At 48.4% G+C, this 21,567-nt stretch overlaps 2 protein-coding genes across 4 annotated transcripts; both read right to left on the bottom strand.

The window, feature by feature from the left end:
• Positions 1 to 45: 45 nt before the first annotated feature.
• On the bottom strand, positions 46 to 8,011 carry SLC37A4 (solute carrier family 37 member 4). 3 transcript variants are annotated; one of them, XM_021530067.3, is made up of 9 exons: positions 7,736 to 8,011; positions 7,415 to 7,647; positions 5,873 to 6,116; positions 4,607 to 4,765; positions 4,150 to 4,235; positions 3,458 to 3,571; positions 3,129 to 3,194; positions 1,825 to 1,963; positions 46 to 1,538 (listed from the first exon to the last, which is right to left on the bottom strand). In XM_021530067.3, exons 1-9 carry the CDS (start codon positions 7,881 to 7,883, stop codon positions 1,372 to 1,374), a joined length of 1,356 nt encoding a protein of 451 aa, XP_021385742.1. In that variant the 5' UTR covers positions 7,884 to 8,011; the 3' UTR covers positions 46 to 1,371. The 3 variants fall into 3 exon arrangements, 2 of the variants coding, with proteins under 2 accessions (XP_021385742.1, XP_021385743.1); XM_021530068.3 differs by lacking the exon at positions 3,129 to 3,194; XR_014950012.1 differs by lacking the exon at positions 46 to 1,538 and having other exon boundaries at positions 3,007 to 3,194.
• Positions 8,012 to 8,102: 91 nt separating this feature from the next.
• On the bottom strand, positions 8,103 to 21,289 carry HYOU1 (hypoxia up-regulated 1). Its single transcript, XM_021530066.3, has 24 exons — positions 21,070 to 21,289; positions 20,825 to 20,918; positions 19,976 to 20,054; positions 19,600 to 19,754; positions 19,428 to 19,504; positions 18,342 to 18,523; positions 17,656 to 17,771; positions 16,713 to 16,896; positions 16,154 to 16,288; positions 15,207 to 15,289; positions 14,976 to 15,108; positions 14,472 to 14,659; positions 14,099 to 14,237; positions 13,936 to 13,996; positions 13,570 to 13,652; positions 13,232 to 13,420; positions 12,880 to 13,076; positions 12,620 to 12,707; positions 11,979 to 12,101; positions 11,510 to 11,643; positions 11,130 to 11,214; positions 10,425 to 10,677; positions 9,594 to 9,677; positions 8,103 to 9,093 (listed from the first exon to the last, which is right to left on the bottom strand). Exons 1-24 carry the CDS (start codon positions 21,131 to 21,133, stop codon positions 9,035 to 9,037), a joined length of 2,985 nt encoding a protein of 994 aa, XP_021385741.2. The 5' UTR covers positions 21,134 to 21,289; the 3' UTR covers positions 8,103 to 9,034.
• Positions 21,290 to 21,567: the final 278 nt, after the last annotated feature.

Here is a 21,567-nt window from a genome sequence, read left to right as displayed (position 1 = left end):
GTGGATTTGGGTGTTTTGCTTGCACCACTCTATAAGACAACCAGGGCCCTTGTGACACTGCTCCATTTTTATTTCAGATATAGAAGAAGATCATGTAATTAAGTACAAAATGTAACTCACTTCCATTTACCTAATTAAGGCTAGCTAACTACTCTTGCAACTGAGGTACTCAGCAAAGTACCTGCATGCAGGTTCTTTAAGAGTTGAACTTGCCTCTTTCAGGATCCTAAGACAGTAAATCATTTTGGGGAAAAACAAGAATATTCAACAAATTGCTGGTTAAATTCCTGAGTGTACTTATTGCAGGGTGCTGGGCCTGACTGCTGGGGCTGTCAGTGATGGCTCTGCTAAGGCTGACTCAGAGGCAGCCTGAGCCCCTGCCTGCAGCCATGAGAGACACAACTCTTGACCAAAACTATCCCAGTCTTCACACCTTGTATTGAAAGAATACAAACCAATGCTAGAAATGTGGGTTATCAAGAAACCCAGCTGCAGAAGTCATGGGTTGGTGGTGGCTGCTGTTGCAATTCCTGCCTGCTGGGATAGTTTTCCTGGCTGATTCGCAGAGCACTGGCTACAAGTGCCTTGGCAGCAGCTGCCTCCCTTGCAAATTATTAACACTGCACACAGACATCGCACCAGGCAGGATCAGTTCACTTAGGAGAAGCTTCTGAACGCCATGAATTCCCTGGAAGCGTGCCTATTTCTAAATGCTGCAGAGAGCCCTGCCACACCTTGTCCTGCTGTTCCCCTTGTCCGCGGCAACGCTCCCTCACTCCTGAACACCAACCCCACGCAGAGCCAAAGCCTTGCTGCTGCCAGAGCAGGCTGGGCTGCAGTCATCACCATTCCCTGACCTGCTGCTGTCATGTGGCTGAGCACACACAGAGCTCGTGCTGAAGTGACCTGGGACAGCTGTGCTTACGGCAGCTGGATGGGACGGACGCAGGCAGCAAAGGCTCGGTTCAGGGCCCCTGAGCAGCAAAGCTGAACTGATTAATGTCCCAGTTAATGGCCGAGACAAACAATAATGATAAAACTAGAGGTAAGCGTACCTGAAGCCAGTCATTTCAGACCACTTGTAGTGGGGAAGCTTGGGCTGCAGAGCCTGCTTGCTTCACTAACAGTGCTGTGAGGAAGAGGTACAGTAAAATCATTGCAAATGTAAACTAGGTGAATTATCACATCTTAAGGGAAAAAGTGATCAGTAGCAGGAACCTTGTGCCCTCTGGCACCTGACACTGGATGAGAAGTTGAGACATTTTTATCTAGGTTGCAGCAATAGGTAAACTCACTCCTAGGCCAGTTAAACAAAAACTTAACATCATTCACGTCAGTGTGGGAACGTCCCTTCCACCAAGCAGCTTATCCTCAGTCAGCCTTCTTGGCAACCCGGCCCATCTTGGTGCGGATGTTTCGTAGCAAGAAGAAAGCCACTGTGCTAGCGATACAGGTGACTTCAGCTACCCAGAAGGCTGTGGCCCAGCTGTAGTGCTTGGCAATTGTACTGAAAGGCAGTCCAGCCAGGAAACCCCCAACTGTAACAGAAAACAAACAGAAAGCTAACAACACTTGTGTGCTCCCGTGTTATCTATCAACACCTGCTTTTACATATATAACAATTCCTCAGGCCTGGTTTGAACTTAAAACCCAACACAAAACCTGTTGGACACAGCAGGAAAGCATCCCTGATGCTTCCAGCTCCACTATCTCTCTCCTTAGGTGCCTTCCCATGACCAGTAGCTTGGCACCTGGGCCTAGACCATGCTTCATCAAGAATGTGCATGGGGTTTGTTTGTTTCTGGGGAAATGGGTATTACTTACCATTGGCCATGAGGGCCACTATGGCATGGGAGGTGCCACACAGGTTGGCAGGGGCACTTTCATTGGCTATGACTCCAAACAGGGCAATCGGCCCATACGAGGAAAACCCAAACACAGCTCCCAGAGTCAGAATCCACAGCTGTCAAAATCAGAAACAGAATCTGTAAATCTCACCACTGTCAGTTAGCAACTGTTAATAGTTCTCAGATTCTATACACAGTACCAGGAAGTTTTGACATCTCCAGGCTGACATCAGCTCACCAGCCTGCAGCCAGAAGAGATCAAGCCTGTAGAGTCCCCACATCCATAAAGCCCAGCTGTCTCTCCACCACTCCATCTTTCTGGCCATTGCACTCTCCTCTGTCCCACAGTTCTGCCCCCCACACCATGTAACACATCCTGTGCTGATTTGCAAGAAACAGAGCATCGAACAGAAGAGGGCAATGAGCCCATGAAACCACAGGAAAGAACTGTGAATCATGTCGCTTTCATAAACAAGCCTGGAGCTACCAACTGAAAGCTTTTCTCAGTTTAGATGCATGGGACTGATAAGAGCATGTTTATTTGTGAGGCACCTCTTTCTGATGACCTGTATGCTACTAAACTGAGAAACCAAAAAAAAACCACAAACCACCCCAAAACAACAACAACAAAAAAAAAAACAACCAAAAAAACCCAACAAACACAAAAAAAAACAACAAAAAAAAAACCTCCCAAAAAACTAAACCAACAAACAAAAAAAAAAACCACCAACACAAAAACCCAACAGTCTGAACTTCAGTGTTAGCTTATGCTCTAAGCAACCTATCTGGCACAAAATCATCAGTCTCTTGCTTGCACAGCAAAGGATAAGTAACACCTCCACATTACAGCATGCTTTTAGAATTGCAAACACCATTTCAAAAAGCCCAGGAGGAATTAAGTGCCATCTTATTTTCCAGATATGAAACAGAAAGGAGTTAGGAAAACACTTGCCAGAAACCAAATAAGAATGCATCTGCCAAAGCAGAATCATTCTTTCAGATCTCACCCACAAGACCCCTTAGCTGGCTATATTTTACCTGATGAACAGAGGTCCTCAGAACTTTCTTTATAAAACTTAAAAGTTACATAGTTAGACTTTTTAAAGTCAGTTAGTGTACTCAAATTATTATAAGAAAATGTATCTTTTACCAAACTTACAGTAATCTCTTCTCAATGCCCTGGTTCTAAGTTCTGAGGTGCTAACCAATCTCTCAGGATAGGAGTAAGGCAGACCAGGGAAAGAAGAAAAAGGCAGAGGGAGAAAAAATGCAAGCAGAAACCTCTTGTTCTTTTAGGCCTGTAAGATCAGCTAGAGGTTGCAAGGCTACAGTCCAGAAGTGGTTTTCCTGAAGAAGAAGAAAAAAATGAAAGGAGAAAAGAAGTTTTTATTTATTTAGCAATCATAAGGGCAGATGCAAGTCGCGTCTCATGCAAAGCCTGGAAGACAGGCTGCCTGCAACAACAGGACAGCAGGAGCACCCCAAGCCAGGCTAAGCCAGAGCTTCTCCAGAGTGCAAAAAAAGATAAATCCTTGGGAATGGTGAAGAAAACAATCATGCTTTCTGTCATCAAACCTTCCGCTATGGATGGCCAGCTGCATGTGAATTACCTTGGGAGAGTCACCTGTGACTGTGATCCGAAAGAGGAACATGGACACACACATCCCAGCCATCATGGAAAGCAGGAGCGCATGCCGAGGGTTCCCATAGCTTGACAAGCCTACCTGTGACACAAGGAAGGAAAGTGGAGACTCAGAAACTGGTGGGACTTCCATTTATACCTGTAGTGACTAACAGCACCCACAGACCAGTCAGAAACACGGATGGCACATGTGTTGGCACACCTTGTTAGTGTGGTTTAAGGGCTGCACACAGTCAAACTGTGCTAAACAAAAGCTCATAGTGATGAACAATACTTCAGTTATCAACCACTTCCACCCTGAATCTAGCTCCAGATCCCACTACTGGATTTTAATGTGGGTTTTTTTTCCAGCCAGAAGACAATTATCAGCAAACAGTCCTTCAACATGAGAATCTGGAGACCACAGTAAAGCAAACAAATCAAACAGATTAAACACGTCAAATCTGAGAGGCATATTGTAACTCCTAACATCAGCACACCTATTCCCTAGCACCTTCTGGAGTGTTTGGCAGCTGTGCCCATGCACATGGCAGAACTGAGTGTGGGTTGGTTTCTCTGCTGTGCTCACAGGGACAGCATTCTGCCCGAGTGCCTTAGTGAAACAGCTCAGATTGCCACTGTGCTCCCTGCCCAGCATGCCCGAGGGTGCACATGACTTACTTTTGCTACTGCTCTATCAGAAAGGTATCCAGCAGCAATGCTTCCCACCAGGCCCCCAATCTCCAAGGCACTAATGTAGGAACTGCCTAGAACACAGATGAAGTGAAGAACAGCCCATCAGATTTGGTCAAAACAGAAATGCTGCTGTGGGCTCCAGACCAGTCCCATTGCTGTCAGCTCACAGAGCACTTGAGCAGCTCTGCTGGACACAACCATCTGGCTCATCCCTGTTCAGGAATGCCTGTCTGCCAGTCCCAGGAACGTCCTGGCACTGGGGTGCTTTGTGCATGCAGTAACTCCATCACTGAGGTATTTCAAAACCTGCGTGTATCTAAGCAGACAACTAGGAGGTGGGCAAAGAAGTCCCTCAAGTGGAAGGGCTTCTACCCAGGCGAACTCTGGGCAACACCTCGCAGATTGCAGCCCTAGAGCTTAATAATGCAGTTTTGCATATTACCTACAAGCATGGATTGTCCCCTCTCCTGGATCAGGAAGAGCTGCCCCCAATCAGTACAGCACGTTTTCACTCCAAAAACGACCAGGTAGCCTGTTGAAAGCACCCAAAGGTATGGTGAGAGCAGCAGCTCTGTCAAGGTGCTGTTGTCGCTGGATGAACCTGTAGGAAGGTTGGGAGGAGTGTTACTACAGCCCAAACCACACCAACCAGCAGCCCAGCAGACAGTTCTGCAGGCAGGAGCAAAGCACAAGAACATCCCCACACAGGGAGTGGTGTTCACAGCTGCTGAATGGTAGTGAATGGCTCTACCTCCCCCTTGTTCTGGTGATTTCAGAATCTCTTCTGTCATTTTATCCCACATTCATTAAAGATTTGAAAAGAATAATCAAAACACTACTCCCAGTAATTTTCTGTATTGCAGTTGCCAGTAAATCCCTCACAAAGGGTGTTAGAAAAATTACCTCTAGATTCTTTGGGAGTGTTTTTTAGCTGTGCCTGTGAAAGGCACTGCACAGACCCAAACAAAAATGCTTTCAGATGCTACCTTGATTTTTACATCAGTCTTCCAGGAACACCAAAAAACTTGCTCTTTCCAGAGAATGCTCTGGGGAAACAATATTTATTTTCTAATGCAAAAAGCTCAAGTCTGGCAGCACAGGTACTATGGGACAGCATGGAACACAGGCTGAGTTTCCACTGGCCTTTAAAATCCTACTGAAAACCTGTGTTGCAATTCTCATCTCATGTTCTGCTTTCAGAGAAGCACCACACTCAGTGGTCTGAACAAACATTTACTAACTAGATGTCCTAGGTTAGGACAGAAACACTGAGCAGAGTCCACCGTAAGCTAGGGGTCAAGAGAGCCTAAGGTGGGGTGAGGGGTGAACTGCCTGTCTGCTGCCAAAGCAGAGGAGCGGGTCAGGCTTAAGGAAGCATTCCTTGCTGTTGTAATTTTCCTCTCTCCACCACCCCACCAAAACTGCATTCATGGTCTGAGCACACAAGGCTCCAAGAAAATAGAGATGCTGGCAGCAGGAAGACATGACATATATGGGGAGAGCAGTCCTGAGCACCTCAGCAACACACGGGTGTCTGCCAGAATAAAGCAGCCAAAACCAACCCATTACCTCACGCCTGCCAAAATGTGACATCAGAAATTGGGGAGGGTAGAGGTGTCAGTATGCTGAGAGTGACACATCTGTACCAGAACACAGACAGAAGGTACTGCATCTTCTGCTGCAGCTGCCTGCTTGCATTGATGCTCACCTTTCTTCCCTTTCTTGACTCCTTGTTCAATGTTGGGCAGCCCAACATCTGCCGGCTCGTTTTTAATCAGGACAAGGCAAACAAAAGAGACAACCATGCAGGTGAAGCCAGAGAAGGACAAAGTCTTGCGCCAATCGTAGTTCATAGACACAAGAGCAGCGACAATGGGGCCTAAGCCTCCAGCCAAGTTCATGCTTGTAGACAGGATTGCCCACCATGTCCCAAACTGGGAAGGCTCAAACCACTGTGCAACAAGAAAAATAGCATGAGGTGTAAGAGAGTGATAGCACACTTGAAAACCCTCCCTTGAAGCCCATGATGTGGGGTTGGGGCAATTCAGACACAGAACTCCAAAAGCAGGTAGAGGGAACACGCACACCACGCTGCTTTAGTCATGCGGGGAACTCCAAACGTTACCCAAGTGTCAGCCATGAGAGCTTGACAGGTGGTCACACTGTGAGCCAGCTCAAAGTAATTTCCATTTACAGACCATGAAACTGAGACGTGGGGCAGGAGAGGCAAGTTTAAGAGCACATGGTTTTGTGTACTCACTTGCTTAGGAACAGCGTCCTCCTGGAGAGGTCTGCTGGCTCAGGAACTTGGATGGATATGCAGAGTCACAGGGTAACATTAGGACTCACTGTTGCATTAAGTATCAGACATGATGGGCTCTATTGCAACGAGCACTCAGAGCAGAACCACTTGGGTGGTTCTTGTCAGCAGGAAAATATCTAAGATCTACATTCATTAACATCTCCAGAAAACACCACGGCTGATATTTCTGTTATTTGGGCCCTTCTTTTCTGTGCATTCAACTGTACTGCACAGCCCTCTCCTCATCAGTTAGGGGAGGCTAGGTGCCTCACAGAAGGGCAATAAAGTTGTTTATCTTTTCCCCACCCTGCCCCACAAGTACATGCAGAACATTCACTCATGGATTTTACATCTTCCATGAGGGATCAGCATAAAGGTAACCAAACTCCTCTCCTTCTGTCCTTGGGAGAAATCAATCTGGTCCTTTCAGATTGTCACAAACCCCCACGTACATACAGCTTACAGACTCACCGCATGCCATTCCTCCATCTTATCCAGCTTTCTATCTGAACCACCTGTGATTTGGAATCCCCAAGTTGCCCAAGCACACAGATGGAACTGTGCTCACTGTCCCCTGACCCACAGCAAAGCCTGACTTGTAGCAGAAGAGACAAGCAGCCCTGTGTGTCCATGCCTAAAATGCTTAATTCCCCCAAAGTCCGTCTCAGCGGGGCAGAACTCTGCTACCAGATGTTACTCACCAAACTGAGCTACACTCAAGGCACATAGGGGCAAAGGCTACAGAGTGAATCTTTGCTAGAATAAACAGATCCCCATGCACAGAAACTTGTTTCACCGGCAGCAGAATGCAGATAGTGCTCTTGGCTGGAAGGGAGTGAGAAAAGCTGCAAGTCCCTCTGGATTGTGGGCACGCATGGTGTGCACAGCCCTGATGCCAGGACAGGTCAGGAGAGCAGCGGCAATTCCCGCACCTTTCTCATCGCTCACCTTGCGCAGGATCTTCCCGCAGGGCGGCCAGCCCAGGCCCTGGGCCAGGCCGTTGAGGAACCAGAGCCCGGCGAAGGCCACGACGGTGGAGCTCCAGGAGAAGACCACGTTGACCAAGCCCACCATGAGGAGGCCGGAGGAGAAGAGCCAGCGCGCGCTCGTCTGGTCCGAGAGGACGCCGCTGATGAACTTGCTGATGGCGTAGGCTGCGGACTGGCTGCTGGTGATGAGACCTGCGGCGGGCAGAGCCCAGGGGCGCCTCAGCCCGCGGCACGGCCAGCCCCGGGCCGGCGGGGCCGAGGCGCCGGCACCCACACTCACCCAGCTCGTCCTTCCCCAGCGGCACTTCGGCCATGACGGCGGGCATGACAAACGAGAAGGTTTTGCGGTTGAAGTAATAGAGCGTGTAGCCCACGAACATGGCCGCGAAGATCACGGCCCGGTACCGCCCGTACCCGCCGGCCGCCATCGCGCCGCGCTGCCCGCGGGGCCGCACCGCTCCGGCGGGCGGAGGGACGGACGGGCGGGCGGAGGGACCGACACACGGACGGGCGGACCGACAGACGGACGGACGGACGGACCGACAGACGGACGGGCGGACCCACGGGCGGGCGCGGCCCCGCCCCGGGGAAGTCCCGCCCCGGCCCGCCCCAGCTCCCGGCACACACGGCACCGCTCCGCACAGCCCTCGGTCAGTGTCATTTTTATTTTTGGCCCAAGAGGCCAGGATGGAGAACAGTGTCAGATGCACATTCGCGGCCCTCGGACCCCACTCGTGTGTGTGGCAGCAGCAGGGACGGTCTGAAGAGGCGGGAGGTCACAGCCAGGGACAGGGAAGGTCACACGATTAAGTCGGTCCAAGCGCACAAAATACCGAGGAAGGAAGGCAGTTGCCATTGGACTTTTCAGGTTTGGTTGTTTGATCCGTATCACTGTCCTTGTGACTGACTATAGGATGTGCCAACATGGCCCATCTCTCCCTCACCTCTGCAGTCAGCGTTGCCTTTTCTAAACTTAAACTATGAACAGAATCTTTTTGTCAAGTTCTTGGACTCTGCTACAGAGCACAGACAGTTTTAACAAACAGCGTATTGAAAACAGACACAGCCATATCTCAAAGCACAGATCATCTACGTTCCCAATTTTGTTCCACCTTCTCATGAATCCAAGTATTAATACACCTCCCACCAGATGGAGTGACACATTTGATCTAAGTCAGGGTCTCATATACAAAGACAACAGCAATTCAGGTCTATATCCTTCTGCAATCATCTTCACAAGAGGTGGGGCATAGAGTTTATGTTCCAAGTAACTTCCTACACCTTAGGATGTTTTTGTACTGCTTTCTCCCCACAGGAAAGTCACTTTGGTGACTTCTGTACTGAAACAAAGACAATTCTTGGTGGGCAGTCAGCCACACATAATAGAAGAAAAACAAAAACCAATTCACTAAGTTAGTAGAGGCAAAATCCGCAGAAAGAACAAAAAAATAAATTTACATCTCTATCCCATTGTGTTGTCCTTGTGTTCCATTTACATCATGACTAACCAGGTCCATAAGAAAAACAAGAAAGTAACTATGAAATAAATAGATGCTGACACTCGTGGGGTTTCCAGGTGTTACAATTCATCGTTTTTCCTGCTTTCTCCTCCAGCTTCTGCCTTCTCTTTTTTGGACCCTGTGTAATGAAGCAAACTCAGTTTCACACTGCAGTCATTTTCACAGCATGCAAAGCAGTACTGAGAGTCTCTGACATTTGCAAAATTTGCCACAAAACTTGCAGTCCATGGTACAGAGGTTTTGGGGGTTGATACTCAGCTCCATGGAGCTGAAGCCATGAACTCCCTGGCCCTGAGAACAGTGCTGCCCTGGCAGCAGGAGCAGCACAGCAGCAGCTCTCAAGCAGAGCCCATCTCACAGCCATGGGACTGGCTGTAAACTGCAGGGACAGGGGCACAAAGCAGGAGTGGTGCATCAGAATTCCACTCTGAACAACAAAAACATAGGAATGGTAAGGAAACAAAATTTGTCTTCCTGTTTGCAGAATTGACAATGGATCAGCAGTCAGGGGTTCTACCATCATATTACATGTTATAGCTAAAAATCTGCAAAGGAGTCCCCAGACACCCTGCACTTGCAGCTCCCAAGTTCCAGAGCATTAGCAAAACATTTACCCACCAGAGTCTGATCCAGGCTTATCATCTATTGCTGCTTTCTCAGCTATAGGAGGTTCCTTGGCTGGATCAATATCATCTGGTTTGTCTATTTTTAAAGCAGAAAGAAACAAAAGTCAAGGGAGAACACACAGGAAAGAAGGTACAAAGAGGTTAGGTATATAAAGGTGAGGTTAAACCAGCCAGCTGTAGTGCCTCAGCAGGACTCTAAGAGCTCACTCTCACAGCAGATCACTACAACACTCAAGAGAAGCACCACAAAGCTGCTCTGTATTCCCCTGTGAGTGCCAAGCTTTATGTCCCCTGAAGCCCTACAGACTGACTGGCTGCATAGGCAGATGACCTTTGGAGCTGTGACTGAACAGGATCCCTTGCTCAGACCAGAGCAACCAGCAGGAATGCTGACAAACAGAACTCCAGATTTAAAAGAACCAGGGCACTTGGCACCTGAGGATCTTGGAAAGTTCAAAAAACTAAGTCCTAGTGCCCCAAGAGATTTTTTTTTTTTCCTGGGGTCCATCTAGGTCACAAAACTTTCTCATCAACAATTCATTCTACTCACTGATCTAGGACAGGACTTGGGGAGTATTCAGCTCGGTACACTGAATGCTTTATCTCTCCTAGAAGTCAACAAGCCAGCAAAACAGGCACTGACTACCCTGGGAAACTTATACATAATTTCTGTTTCTTCACAAAAAACTCAAACTCACCTAATCTCACAGTTAACTACTGTCCTCCTTTCTTTAGCTCCCGTTAAATCAAGAGAAACACCATGTATTACATGTGGTAATTATATAATAGGGCATTACATACATGCTTCAAGCCTGCTACTTACCTTCTTGTTTCCCCTCCGTGGGAGGGATAGTATTCTCAGTCTCAGGGGCTGCTGTAGTATTCTTGCCTGAATCAGTTTTTGTGGCATTCTTCTCCCTTTTGGGTTTGGGTTTTGCAAACTTGGCTTTATTCAGGAGATACTGCACTTCCCTGTCCAGGGCTGCTATCTTGAACTCTATATCTTTAGAGAGCAGCACAGGTTTCTCAGTAGGAGTAAGCTTGTTCTGTTCAGCCAATGTCTCATTTTTCCAAATCTGTGGGACGCGAGGGAAGAGGTGCTTTTGGAATGCTTCTGGGTTCCAGGAACTGCTGTATATCACAGTATCTCAAAGTCACTGCCCCTGGCTATTCTGCTTTTCTCAGGACAGCTCTCCTCTGTGCTACATTTCCACCAACCTCTCAGTTACCCAGACACAGGAAAAAGAGAAACAAAATCCAGCGCCTGCCTTTAAAAACTGAGTGCAATCAGATCGCTGGGCTCCACCCCCACCCTGGACACAATTCCACATGCAACACAGGAACAACCATTCCCCCCAGACATGATGGGCTCAGGCGGGGCATTAGGAAACACTGAAACACACAAAAGGCTTGCTGGTGGCATGAAAACAAAATATGCATATTCTACTCCACGACCCTGAGTGAAAACATAGATCATAACCCAAGCTGCCACCCCACCCTCCTTCAGCATCACTCCATCCTTCAGTACCGTTGTTTCATTGATGGCTTTTTCCAGTGTACTCAGTTCCACTTCTGTGAATATCTGGTCAGACTCTGGAATCATTCGGGCTCCCCTTGTAAATAAGAAAGCTTACTTTTGTTAGGCTAAGCAGACTGCACTTTGGCAACTCAGTGGTTACAGCTCCAGTAATAAAAAAACATCACAACAACCACCCTGGAACCTTCCTGTCCCCCATTTGGACAAAGGGCCTGTTCACAGTTCCTGCAGAACAGGACACTGGGGTGCAGGGTTCTGCTCACCTTTTCTCAGGAAGTGCCACTGATTTTCACATTCACTCAGGTCTCATTCTGCTAGCAGATCCTACATGACCAGTTGCATGACATTCCTTCCCAAAGGCCTGCCCTTACCTGAGAAAGATGGTGGAGTGATTGAGCAGACTTTCCAGAGCAGCCAGGCGTTCTGGCCACTTTCTCCGTTCCTCAACACGGAAGAAAAGGTTCCTACAAAGCTTTTTCAGCTCTGAAAGCTTGTCTTTCAGCTCCTGCAGATGGGAGAGAGGAAAAAGGGACAGTTAGTTTGACCACTGTCTAACACTGGCAACTTCAGAAGTTATAACTGAGTTTGTTTTTCACTCTATCAAATACACCATTTCAGTGCAGTAAAATGAGCCACATGATAAAGCTTTCAGGCAATAGGTTCCTGCTGAAACTCTTGTAGAAACATCAATGGCTGGCACAACTTCTTATTTTGTTCCGTGCATGATGCTCTGAAGAAGCAAGAAACTCTCAAGAACCAGATTAAAAAGCTCTAGCAGCCTCTGTGGTCACTTCTGTGTCAGTGACAGTGGACTGGTATCCTGACTGCACACAGCAGTACCTTTGTTGCAGCTGCATAGCCCTCCTCCTCCATCCAAGTGGAAGCCTCACTAAGCTTTTTGGAAATTTCTTCTCTCTGCTCCTCTGTTGAGACAAACTGATACTCTTCTTGGTAAAGCTTGTCCTGAAAAAACAGCAAGCACTGGTCAAACACCACTGAGCCTGGAACCATAAAACAAGAGCACTCACTTGCAGCTAGGCTGGGGTGCTGCCTGCACCCTCCCATATCTGAGCCCTGCTCCTAGCATTGCCAGGAGCACAATGGTAATACACCAGGTTTAGACACACCCACATCCCACAATGGTAACGCTGCAACAGTCATCATTTCACTGATCTCACACACACTTCACACTAGTTGCTTCTTCTGCACAACAGTTCCTGAGAAGTTGTAGCTTCTTTACACTCTGGGGGCAATTGTTCAATAAGTTAGATATGCTGAAGGGAAGCTTAATTTTGTATTGAAGAAACATGGGCCTGGGAAGCCTAATAGCATTAGAAAAAGTGACTGAAAGACAAAACCTGGGCTCTTCAAATCAGTTTTCCCAGCTCAAACAACTCCCCTGCACTCAGATAAGCCAAAAGCTGTGCAAAACACTTCTACCGCTCTCCTGGAATTCTCATTTCATTATATTCCTCTCTTACCTGGGTCTCAAAGATGAATGACTCCAAGCTGTTGGCTGATTTTTCTCTTTCCTGTTTCTCTAGATCTCTGATTGTCAAGTCTTGGAGTCTAACATGCAAGGAGAACAAAAATCAAAAGGTAGTAAGTGCTCTTGGTTGAGCAGCGTATCACACACACCAGCTTCTGAGGTCAGCAGTGCTCTATGCGAGACATCACCATTCCAAAGCAATTAACTTCCTTAATCCAGAGTTCTAACTTAGCAGAGCCATTTCAAACCTACTTTTTCATTGAGCTCTTCAGTTCATCTTCCTCCAGGTCAGGCACATCATTTACATCCAGCTCCATGGTGATCTCATGGACAAGCTTCTGCTTCTTGGGTGCTTTGATCTTCTCTTCCTCTGTTTTGGTAGATGTGCCGTCACTGGAACTCTTGGACACTTCTTCCTCTTTTGCAGTTTCTTTATTTTCTTTGGGACCCTGTAACACAAAGTACATTCTCAAGCAAGGGAACAGATTTTCAGATTCTGCAACTTTTTTCAAAGGCAGGGCACTTCAGAAAAGGGAGAATTCCAGTGAGGAAATGCCATTTCTAAGGTACTAAAACCCTCCCATTCCTTCAATCTGATGCTCACCTGAGACTCTAATTTCTCGCCTTCTTCCTTTCTCTCTGACTCTCCTTTTGGAGAAGCAGTTTCTGCTTGACCTGAAGATTGATGTTTCTCTTGTCCATGCTCTTCATCAACATCTACAGTATGGCTTTTCTGGTCTTGTTTCTCCTCCTGCTCTTCTTTACCCGTTTCTGCTAGGCTCTCTTCCTCTTCCTGGTCATCACAAGCAAGTAAAGGGAAAAGCAAAACTATGTTTTAAATGCAGAAATTCTATGCAATGTTTCACAGAACAGATAATTCTACATAACCGCCACAGCAAGACAAAAGGGCTTCCTTCCAGTAGCAGTCACCCTGGGGCTCACCTGAACTGAGTCTGTCAGGTTCTCTCCGGTTTCCATTGTAGGGCCACCACCTCCAAATAGGCTTGAGATAGTGTTTCCAAGTTCTGTTGATGGGAGACATAAAGTTCAGAATGTTATGTATCCAGAGGAAGAAAGTAATTTTCAGCTCTCAGTTCTTCCCCTCACAACTGCAATGATCACCAAGGGGATCCTTTGGTGGTGTAGGTGAGCTTCACACACTCCAGACTCACAATTCTCCAGTCCCTCCATGTCCTTGTGTACACAGTCAGCCACACATACAGTCATACTATGTAACTTCCACCCCCAAACCCAAAGAAACACAATGCTTGTAGTTATCTCAGCCACATATCAAAGTTCTGCATTTACTTGTCAGTGTTGACTCCTCCTCCAGCTTGTCCTCCACCAAGGTCTCAAACACAGATTCCACCTTGGAAACAGAAGCTCAGGATTAGTTTTAAGCAGGGACCAGAGAGAGGGACAAAACTGAAAAATACATCAGCTGACAACCATCCCAATGGGTGGTGCTTACCCGGTCAAGAGTCAGTACACCACTCTCATCCATGTTGAAGTGTGCTTTGATGCCTTTGGATTCATAGTCCGAGTGCTTCTTGAAACTGTCCCCAACTCCCTTTAGCCTCACAGTAGTGAGATTGAGAGAACCAAAAACTCTGATGACACAGAGGCAAAAGCACAGAGACAACTCAGGATAACAGTGCTGCAGAACAGCCAGTCCCTGCTCTCGCTCATGCTGGTGGCAATGGGCAACCAGCATGAGGAACTGGCAGGGCTAAAGGACATGCAGCTCAGAGAACAGATGTGCCAGTGCCAGTCAGACACTGGGAATACGCTTCCAGCCAGGCAGGTTGCACTGCCACAGAGCTTGGGTGCTGGGCTCAACTCACCGCAGGTCATCCTGGTTCAGGAATGTCAGATCTCCATAGTTGACATAGAACTCAAAGTCATCTGTGTAGCGGTTGAAAGTGATTACTTTGCGCTGGGGATAGGGCGCCATGCGCTGGAACAAAATCCTCTTGTTATGCTTCAAACTCCTGGATTTATCATCTTCCTCAACTTCACGAGTAAACTCCACCTGCATCACAAAGAGAAAATAAGATTCAACAACTGAAAATTGTGGCATCTTACATCAGCAGTGTTTGGCTGCTCAGCCTCATGCAAAAGGTGGGGGCTAGGCAAATATTCCTCAACTGATATTTGCATATGCCTGGCTCCTTGGATACTGCATTTCTACTACAAAGAAGACTTCTTTCTGCTTTCTTTATTAGACTGGCAGAAAGATATCCAGAGCTTCCACACTCAAAGGAAGCCGAGAGGTTCCAACCTGGATAGATTCTCCCATTAGAGCCTCACACCTTGCACAAGAGAAGAGAAGGAAAACCAAAGGTTACCTGGATAGGAAACACAGCAGCATCCCGAACAATGAAGGGCTTCACCTTAAACGCTTTGCTTAGAGCAGCTGCCTGGTAGACTGCACCCATAGCAGCAGCCTCATCAGCATTGATATTCTTGCCCAGCTCTTCTCTACGAAGTAAAAAGCAACAGACATGAAGTTTGCAGCCTCTACATAAACAGCAGCTTGTCAATGGGAGACAGACTAGAAGGGGACCTCACATACTCACTTGCCCACAGCTTTCAGCAAAACCTCCTGCACTTTGGGGACCCGTGTGGCACCGCCAACTAGAATCACCTGGTCAATTCCATCCTAGGGATTGGAAACAGTCACCTTGTCTTAAGAAAGCAATTTTGGGAAGCTAAGTCCAGGGCTTCCTTACGCTCCTTCCCCGGTCACCACGTGCTGACATGATGGTCTAGGAACACCCACACTACACCCTGCTGTCCCTGTGACAGACCTCAGACTGACATCAGCCATGCCAACAAACAGGCACCTGGGCTCAGGTCTGTCCAACAGTGACAACATGACTGTGGCTTCAAGCCACCTGAAAGATGGGGCTTGATTCAAAATTACACAAACTAGTTCAATGCCACAGGAGACAGTGACACCAAGAGCTGGCTGGATCTGCACACACAGAAATCCAGCCTTTAAGAGGGAACTCAGTGTCTTGCACTGAACATCAGCACCTAAAGCTGCTCAAGAGTTGTGGCATCCTCCAAGTGAGCATTTAACCCGCAGTGACTCCCTCCAAAGGACTGCCTCAAGTTTGGTCCAACTGCAGCCCAAAACGGGGTTCCCTTTAGGGAGTGTGCAAAGGAGAATCCCAAACACTCATAATTCTGTATCCAGACCCGTTCAGTTAAAACTGAGTGAGACCAGAACCAGTATCCAAGACAAAAAGAGGACACATCATTATTCTAAACCTACAGCAGAGGAGTAAAGTGTTTTAAGACAAAGAAGCCCCTCCTCCAAGTCCCTAATTTCTGGCAGATAGCGCAGGGGAACTGTGACACAGTCCTGCTTGATACTGCAGCAGGCAAATTCTCTGTCACAATAGCAGGCATCTACCTCCTAACAGTCCTGATAACACAACCACTGATGCCTCAATCATGATGTGACAGCAGCTCCACACAAACTAGCTTCAAGTTTGGTAATGCATTTTCTTAAACGCACCATATTCATCTCTGCGCTACTCAGAGCCTGCTGCACAGGTCCTGGGACACGCTTGAACAAGTCAGAGCACAAATCCTCAAATTCTTGTCTTGAGACTTTGGCTTTGAAGTCTATGTCATCCAGTAATCCCTCAATCTGTCCAGAAAAAAAAAACAAAAACAAAAACAAAAACAAACAAACAGAATTAAATTAATTGTGAAGCATTTTCCAAGCAAAATCTTTGTCCAGTGTGCAAAAAGTTCTGGCTTTTGTAACACACAACAGACCTGACCACACTCATCTGAACCCTACCATCGCTAAGGTGGATGAGAAGATGGAACATGGGTGTAACAGACAGCTTCTCTCAGTGAAAGCTTATTTAACATACTTGACACGAATAACTCTTCATCAGTCCACTCAATCACCGGTGCTACCAAGCGGGCACAAGCTGAGAGGGACCACCGGGAGCGATGCTCCTCAGCAGACCTGCGCTGCAGAGGGACAGTGTTCCCTTACACCAGTCCTCAACCCACCCCACACTCAGCCCAAAAGATGCAGGAACCCCCAGCAAAGGTCGGACCTGTGCCATGTGATCGGCATTCGCACTCAGCACCGTTTTCAGGCGGTTGGCCTCCTTCAGCAGTTTGGCCATGGCCCGAGGATTCTTCCGGACATCTTTTGAAGGGTGCTGCTCATTAAAGAGTTTTGCCAAGTAGTCCCGGAGGCGAAGCTCCATCTCTAAACCTCCAAGAGTACGGTCAAACCTGAGCAAAAGAATGAACAGAGGTGTAATAACCAAAACCAAATTGAAATACAAATTTCATGTATTATTTCACAAATATGCAGAACAGCAAATGGTCAAAAATAGCTGCAGTATTATCAGCTGTGATGTCTGTGAAAGAACAAAGGTTGTCCCCAAAGTAACACATTATAATGAAAGAAAGATAGAAATAAGAGGTTTACCACCACAACAACCTTTCAACATGAAATTTCATTATATTTTAGGTAAATGCCTTATTGCCAAGCATGTAAAACAGCTGAGAAGCCAATGGACAACTGTATCAAGTTCCGGGTATCTTCTTGAAAACAGCAACATAAATGCATTGGAGTTAAAACTGCTGGGCTGGGTATGCACCCGCCTCCTTATTTGGCAATGCATTAAGTCCACTGCATTTTCATTCCTCTCTAGAAGTATATTTCTCTTATTCCAACTGATACACTTAAAAGATTATGTGTAATGGAATAGGTTTACATGGCTTGAGGCTATCAAAGGAAAGCCTAAAGCACACTAAGTACACTGGTACCTTCCTAGGTTCCTGGAAGTTCTCAGTGACCTTCTGCAAAAGACAGCAATACCAAAATTATTCCCAACTGGAGCTTTCTTGCTCCAAATGTTTCCCCCTCAGCCATCCAAATTACTGTACTGAAGCCTCACTGCAAAATACTACATTATGAAGATTGTGAAACAAATGGTTTCTTTCCTGAAGCCTGTGGGATTTGTGCAACTCTTGTGGAATTCTTACCCAATGCCTTGGATCTGCAGTTGAGGTTGGGTTCCCGAGTCCTTAGTTTTCACTGTCTGATAAGTAACAATAGTACAAACAGTGCTTCCAGCTCCCATGTCGTAAAACATGATATTCTGAAAAGAAAAGCTGGGATAGTGAAGCAGAAACAACTGGACATCCCCCCACAAATAAATAAAGAACCTTTCAGTGTGATACAGGCGGCAACTATCTACTCCCTGGATTGAATTTATACCCTAAGGGCAGGACTCATATTTTGACCAAACATGATGTTTTTGAACAAACACAGGTTCATGGTCATGTATGACAGAAGGAGACAAGAAAACTTCTAATGTATTTCACAGTTCAAAACCTGAAGTTTTGCTTTTGCTTCAGCCTCAAGTAAATCAAGAACTTCTGAGTTGGTGTTCCAATACTTCAAGCAATCACTGCTCTTATTTTCCCCAGCTGATGGGCAAGGAACAGGTTTACAAAACGGGAACTCCCAGGACTTGCCCTCACTCCAGCAGCTTTCAGGCTTCACCATACATGCACACAGCATTTAATCTCTTTGTCTTGTTGATAAACACATGAAAACAGAGGAGACTGCTTGATCAGCAGTCTACTTCAAGTTCTTTGGATTACTTCTGCAGCACTTTCTCCCTTGCATGCAGGCAATCTCAAATGCATCTCTCAAATGCACCTACCTGTGCCGTGGCATTGATGTCCTTCCTCCTAAAAACCCCATAGTTCAACGCTACGGCCGTGTTGTCATTGATCAGCTGCAGCACCTTGAGGTCAGCCATGCGGGCGGCGTGCAGAACTGCTCTCCTCTCTGCTTGGTTGAAGTAGGCAGGAACTGTGATCACTGCATCTTTGATGGGCTGCTCTGGAACAGTTACAGGGAACTCAGCATCAGTGCAGCCACATGCAAAGGCTTGTTGAGATGGAGTGACAGCAGCAAACCCAGAGGACCCAAGGTGAAGACTCACAGAGAATACAACCCTGCGGCAGCAGCCAGGATCCCTAGGAACAACTCTCTGTATCCTGCTGACACCAAGCAGACCTGGCATATTCATGCAAAGCCACAAGTCTACTGACCTCTGAGGATACTCTGAGGATACTCTCAAATGCTCTGGGTAGTCTTCCATTTCAACAAATACTATCTTCACGGAGCCTTACACTGCCACTGGATTATATTCACTCTTCAGTAAAAAGTCTTTGGACTGCCCGTAGTGCCACTGACCACATGACAAAGCCTCCTGGTAATTTATCCACTTTTCATTACTGTAGTATTTCATTAGCAACACAGCAATAAATACACAACAGCCTCCTCTCTGTTAGCAAGTCTCACAGCAAAGGGCCATTTTTGCTCTTTGAGTTCAGCTCCAACAGCAAGTTTCCACCCAGAACAGCTACAGCACAGCCTTCACAGAGCCATTTCCACCCTTCCCAGCAGCCAGATCCCATGTGCCTCCACTCTGATCACACACATGATAAAGAAAACACTTTTCTTTTCTCCAGAGACTGCCTGTAAGGATCCTTCATTGCAACACTAGGTGATAAACACAGTGTCTGCCGCCAAGAGTAGGATTAAGATCCCAAACGTGCATCATATTATAAACAAATGACAACTGGATAACTTCTAAGTCTTGCTTACAGCCTACAGCTGGAGAGAACCAATATCCTGTTTCCAAAAACCTTGGGTTTCTGAATGCTTTTGGTCTCTACTGGAATCCTACAGTGTACGAACACATACACATATAGGCAAGATAAAGCTAAATCCTTCCAACCTGCAAATTCCTCAGCCAGACCACGTGAATAGTTCAGGACCATTCCCAGCATCTCCTCGGGAGAATACCTTATCGTTCTACAATGGGAAAGAAAATGATGGCATCAACAGTGAGCTGCAGAAGCCTGGTAACTGAAGTCCATCCCACAAAGAACCTAAAAGCAGCCACTTACGGGGACAACTTGAAGATAACAGTCTGCCTTATGTCATCCTTCACCAGCTCATGCTCCGGGAACCGGGACTGGTACAGCGCCACGTGGGGATTATCGATCCGCTTACCCAGCAGATCCTGGAAGTATCGGAATGCCGCCTTGGGCGTCCTTATGGACTGCAGGAAAAAAACACATCACCCACTTGCATTCCTTCAGTTACGCTGCTGTCAGACCAATCCCTCCCCGACTATGTGGGGAACAACTCTTGCTACAAGAGTAGGAGCACACAGCCACAACACAGAGCAAATAACACATCCAGGAGATGAGAAGCACAGGACAACAATAAAACACCAGCTCAGAAGTTTGATGCATGTATTCTGCAAACAGCAACTCTTACCATCCCCAGCGCACCATCACCGAAGAGACGCTCGTTCTCTTTCAAGGAAACAGCCACAGGTGTTTTCCTTCGTGACTCCCTGAGAACAGAGAGAAAGGAATAAAGCAGTGGAAATAGGTGAACATTCCAGTCTCAGTGAAGATGGATGTTGTTCCCATCCCTGAAGGACTAAGGGAAGGTGCTTAGAGAGGGGGGCCAGCCTCTGCTCAGCTGAGGGGCTATCAGACAAGCCGCCCTGCCCCACTCCTTCCATGCTTTGATGAGACCATTTATGCTTTCCTCCACCCAAAGCAAGGCACGACAGTTCCCTTATTCTATCTAGGACTGCTGAATTTCCAGGAGGTGGGTGAGACATCTCCTCGTTATCTGCAGACTCCCAGAAACTGAGGACATTCCTGATCATATGTCTCTCACCCGCAGATCCTTCACTCAGTGGCTTGAGGCTGGGCTGCAACAGCAGCTGAATGCAAGAGGTTTACCTGTGGTACAAGTGCGGGCTTTGACAAGTGGCAGCAAAACAAACCTAGCTTTGAGCTCCCGTAGGAGAATTAAGCATCAGGGGACAGGTAGGAACTGGGTGCCCTTTTGGGTTTGCACCACAACGTGTCCTTAACCGCGTGGGTTTTCGGCACTCACTCGAAAGGGACCCAAAGCGCACCCAAGCACCTTAAAAGTGAGCTAACAAACTGCCCTAGGCGATGCCCCGCAGCTGCCCACCCAGGGCAAGACTGAGTCACAAGCCTGCGTGGGAGAAGGGGAGGGCTCCTCCGGCAGCCAAGGAACAGGGATGGAGTCCCAGCCCCCGAAGCTCCCCCGCGCCGGGACCGGGGCGCTGTTACAGCCGCTCACTTGTTCAGGACGATCTCCATGGGCACGCCAGGCTTCACGATGGCGATCTTCATCGACTCGCTGCCCACGTCCACCGACATCACCGCCACCGGCTCTGGAAACAAACCCTCGGTGAGCACCTGTGCCGGCGTGGGCCAGGACAAGGCCAGGCGCGGGCAGGGCGCTGGGGAGGCAGCGGAGCGGCGGCCGCGGCTCCCCGCCGGCCCGCTCCTCACGGCCGCCGCCCCGCGCCGTCCCGCACGTACCTGCGGCGGGCAGGAAGCACGGGAGAAGCAGCCAGGGCAGCGCCCAGCCGGGCAACCGCGCCATGCTCGGTCCGCACCGCTCGGCCCGGCTCGGCTCGGCCCTGCCGGACTCGGCTCGGCTCGGCTGGATTCGGCCGGGTTCGGCTGCACTCGGCTCGGTTCGGCTGGACTCGGCCCGGCCCGGCGCGCGGAGCAGCCCCGCCGCGGCGGCCCCGCCCCCGCGCGCACGCGGCGCGCGCCCATTGGCGCGGCTGCCGGGGCCAGCCCCGCGCGCCAATCCCGCAGCGCGCGCGCGCCAATTGGGCCACGTCGAAGGAAGCCGGAAGCGGTCACGAACGGGAGCCGCGGCTCCCATTGGTCGAGAGCGCGGGGGGGCGGGGCCGCGGGAGCCGGCCCGAGCGGCGCGCGTGCCCGCATAGCGCGTGCGCTTGCGCGCCTCACGGCGAGCGGGCCACGTGCGAGCAGCCCGCGCCGCGCGCGCCCCCTGGCGGCCGAGCG

The sequence above is a fragment of the Lonchura striata genome, chromosome 24, assembly GCF_050655825.1.
Source record: "Lonchura striata isolate lonStrDom1 chromosome 24, ASM5065582v1, whole genome shotgun sequence".
Taxonomy (NCBI): Eukaryota; Metazoa; Chordata; class Aves; order Passeriformes; family Estrildidae; genus Lonchura; species Lonchura striata.
The sequence above is the reverse complement of the archived record's forward strand: the minus strand, read 5'-3'. Positions and strand labels throughout refer to the sequence as shown.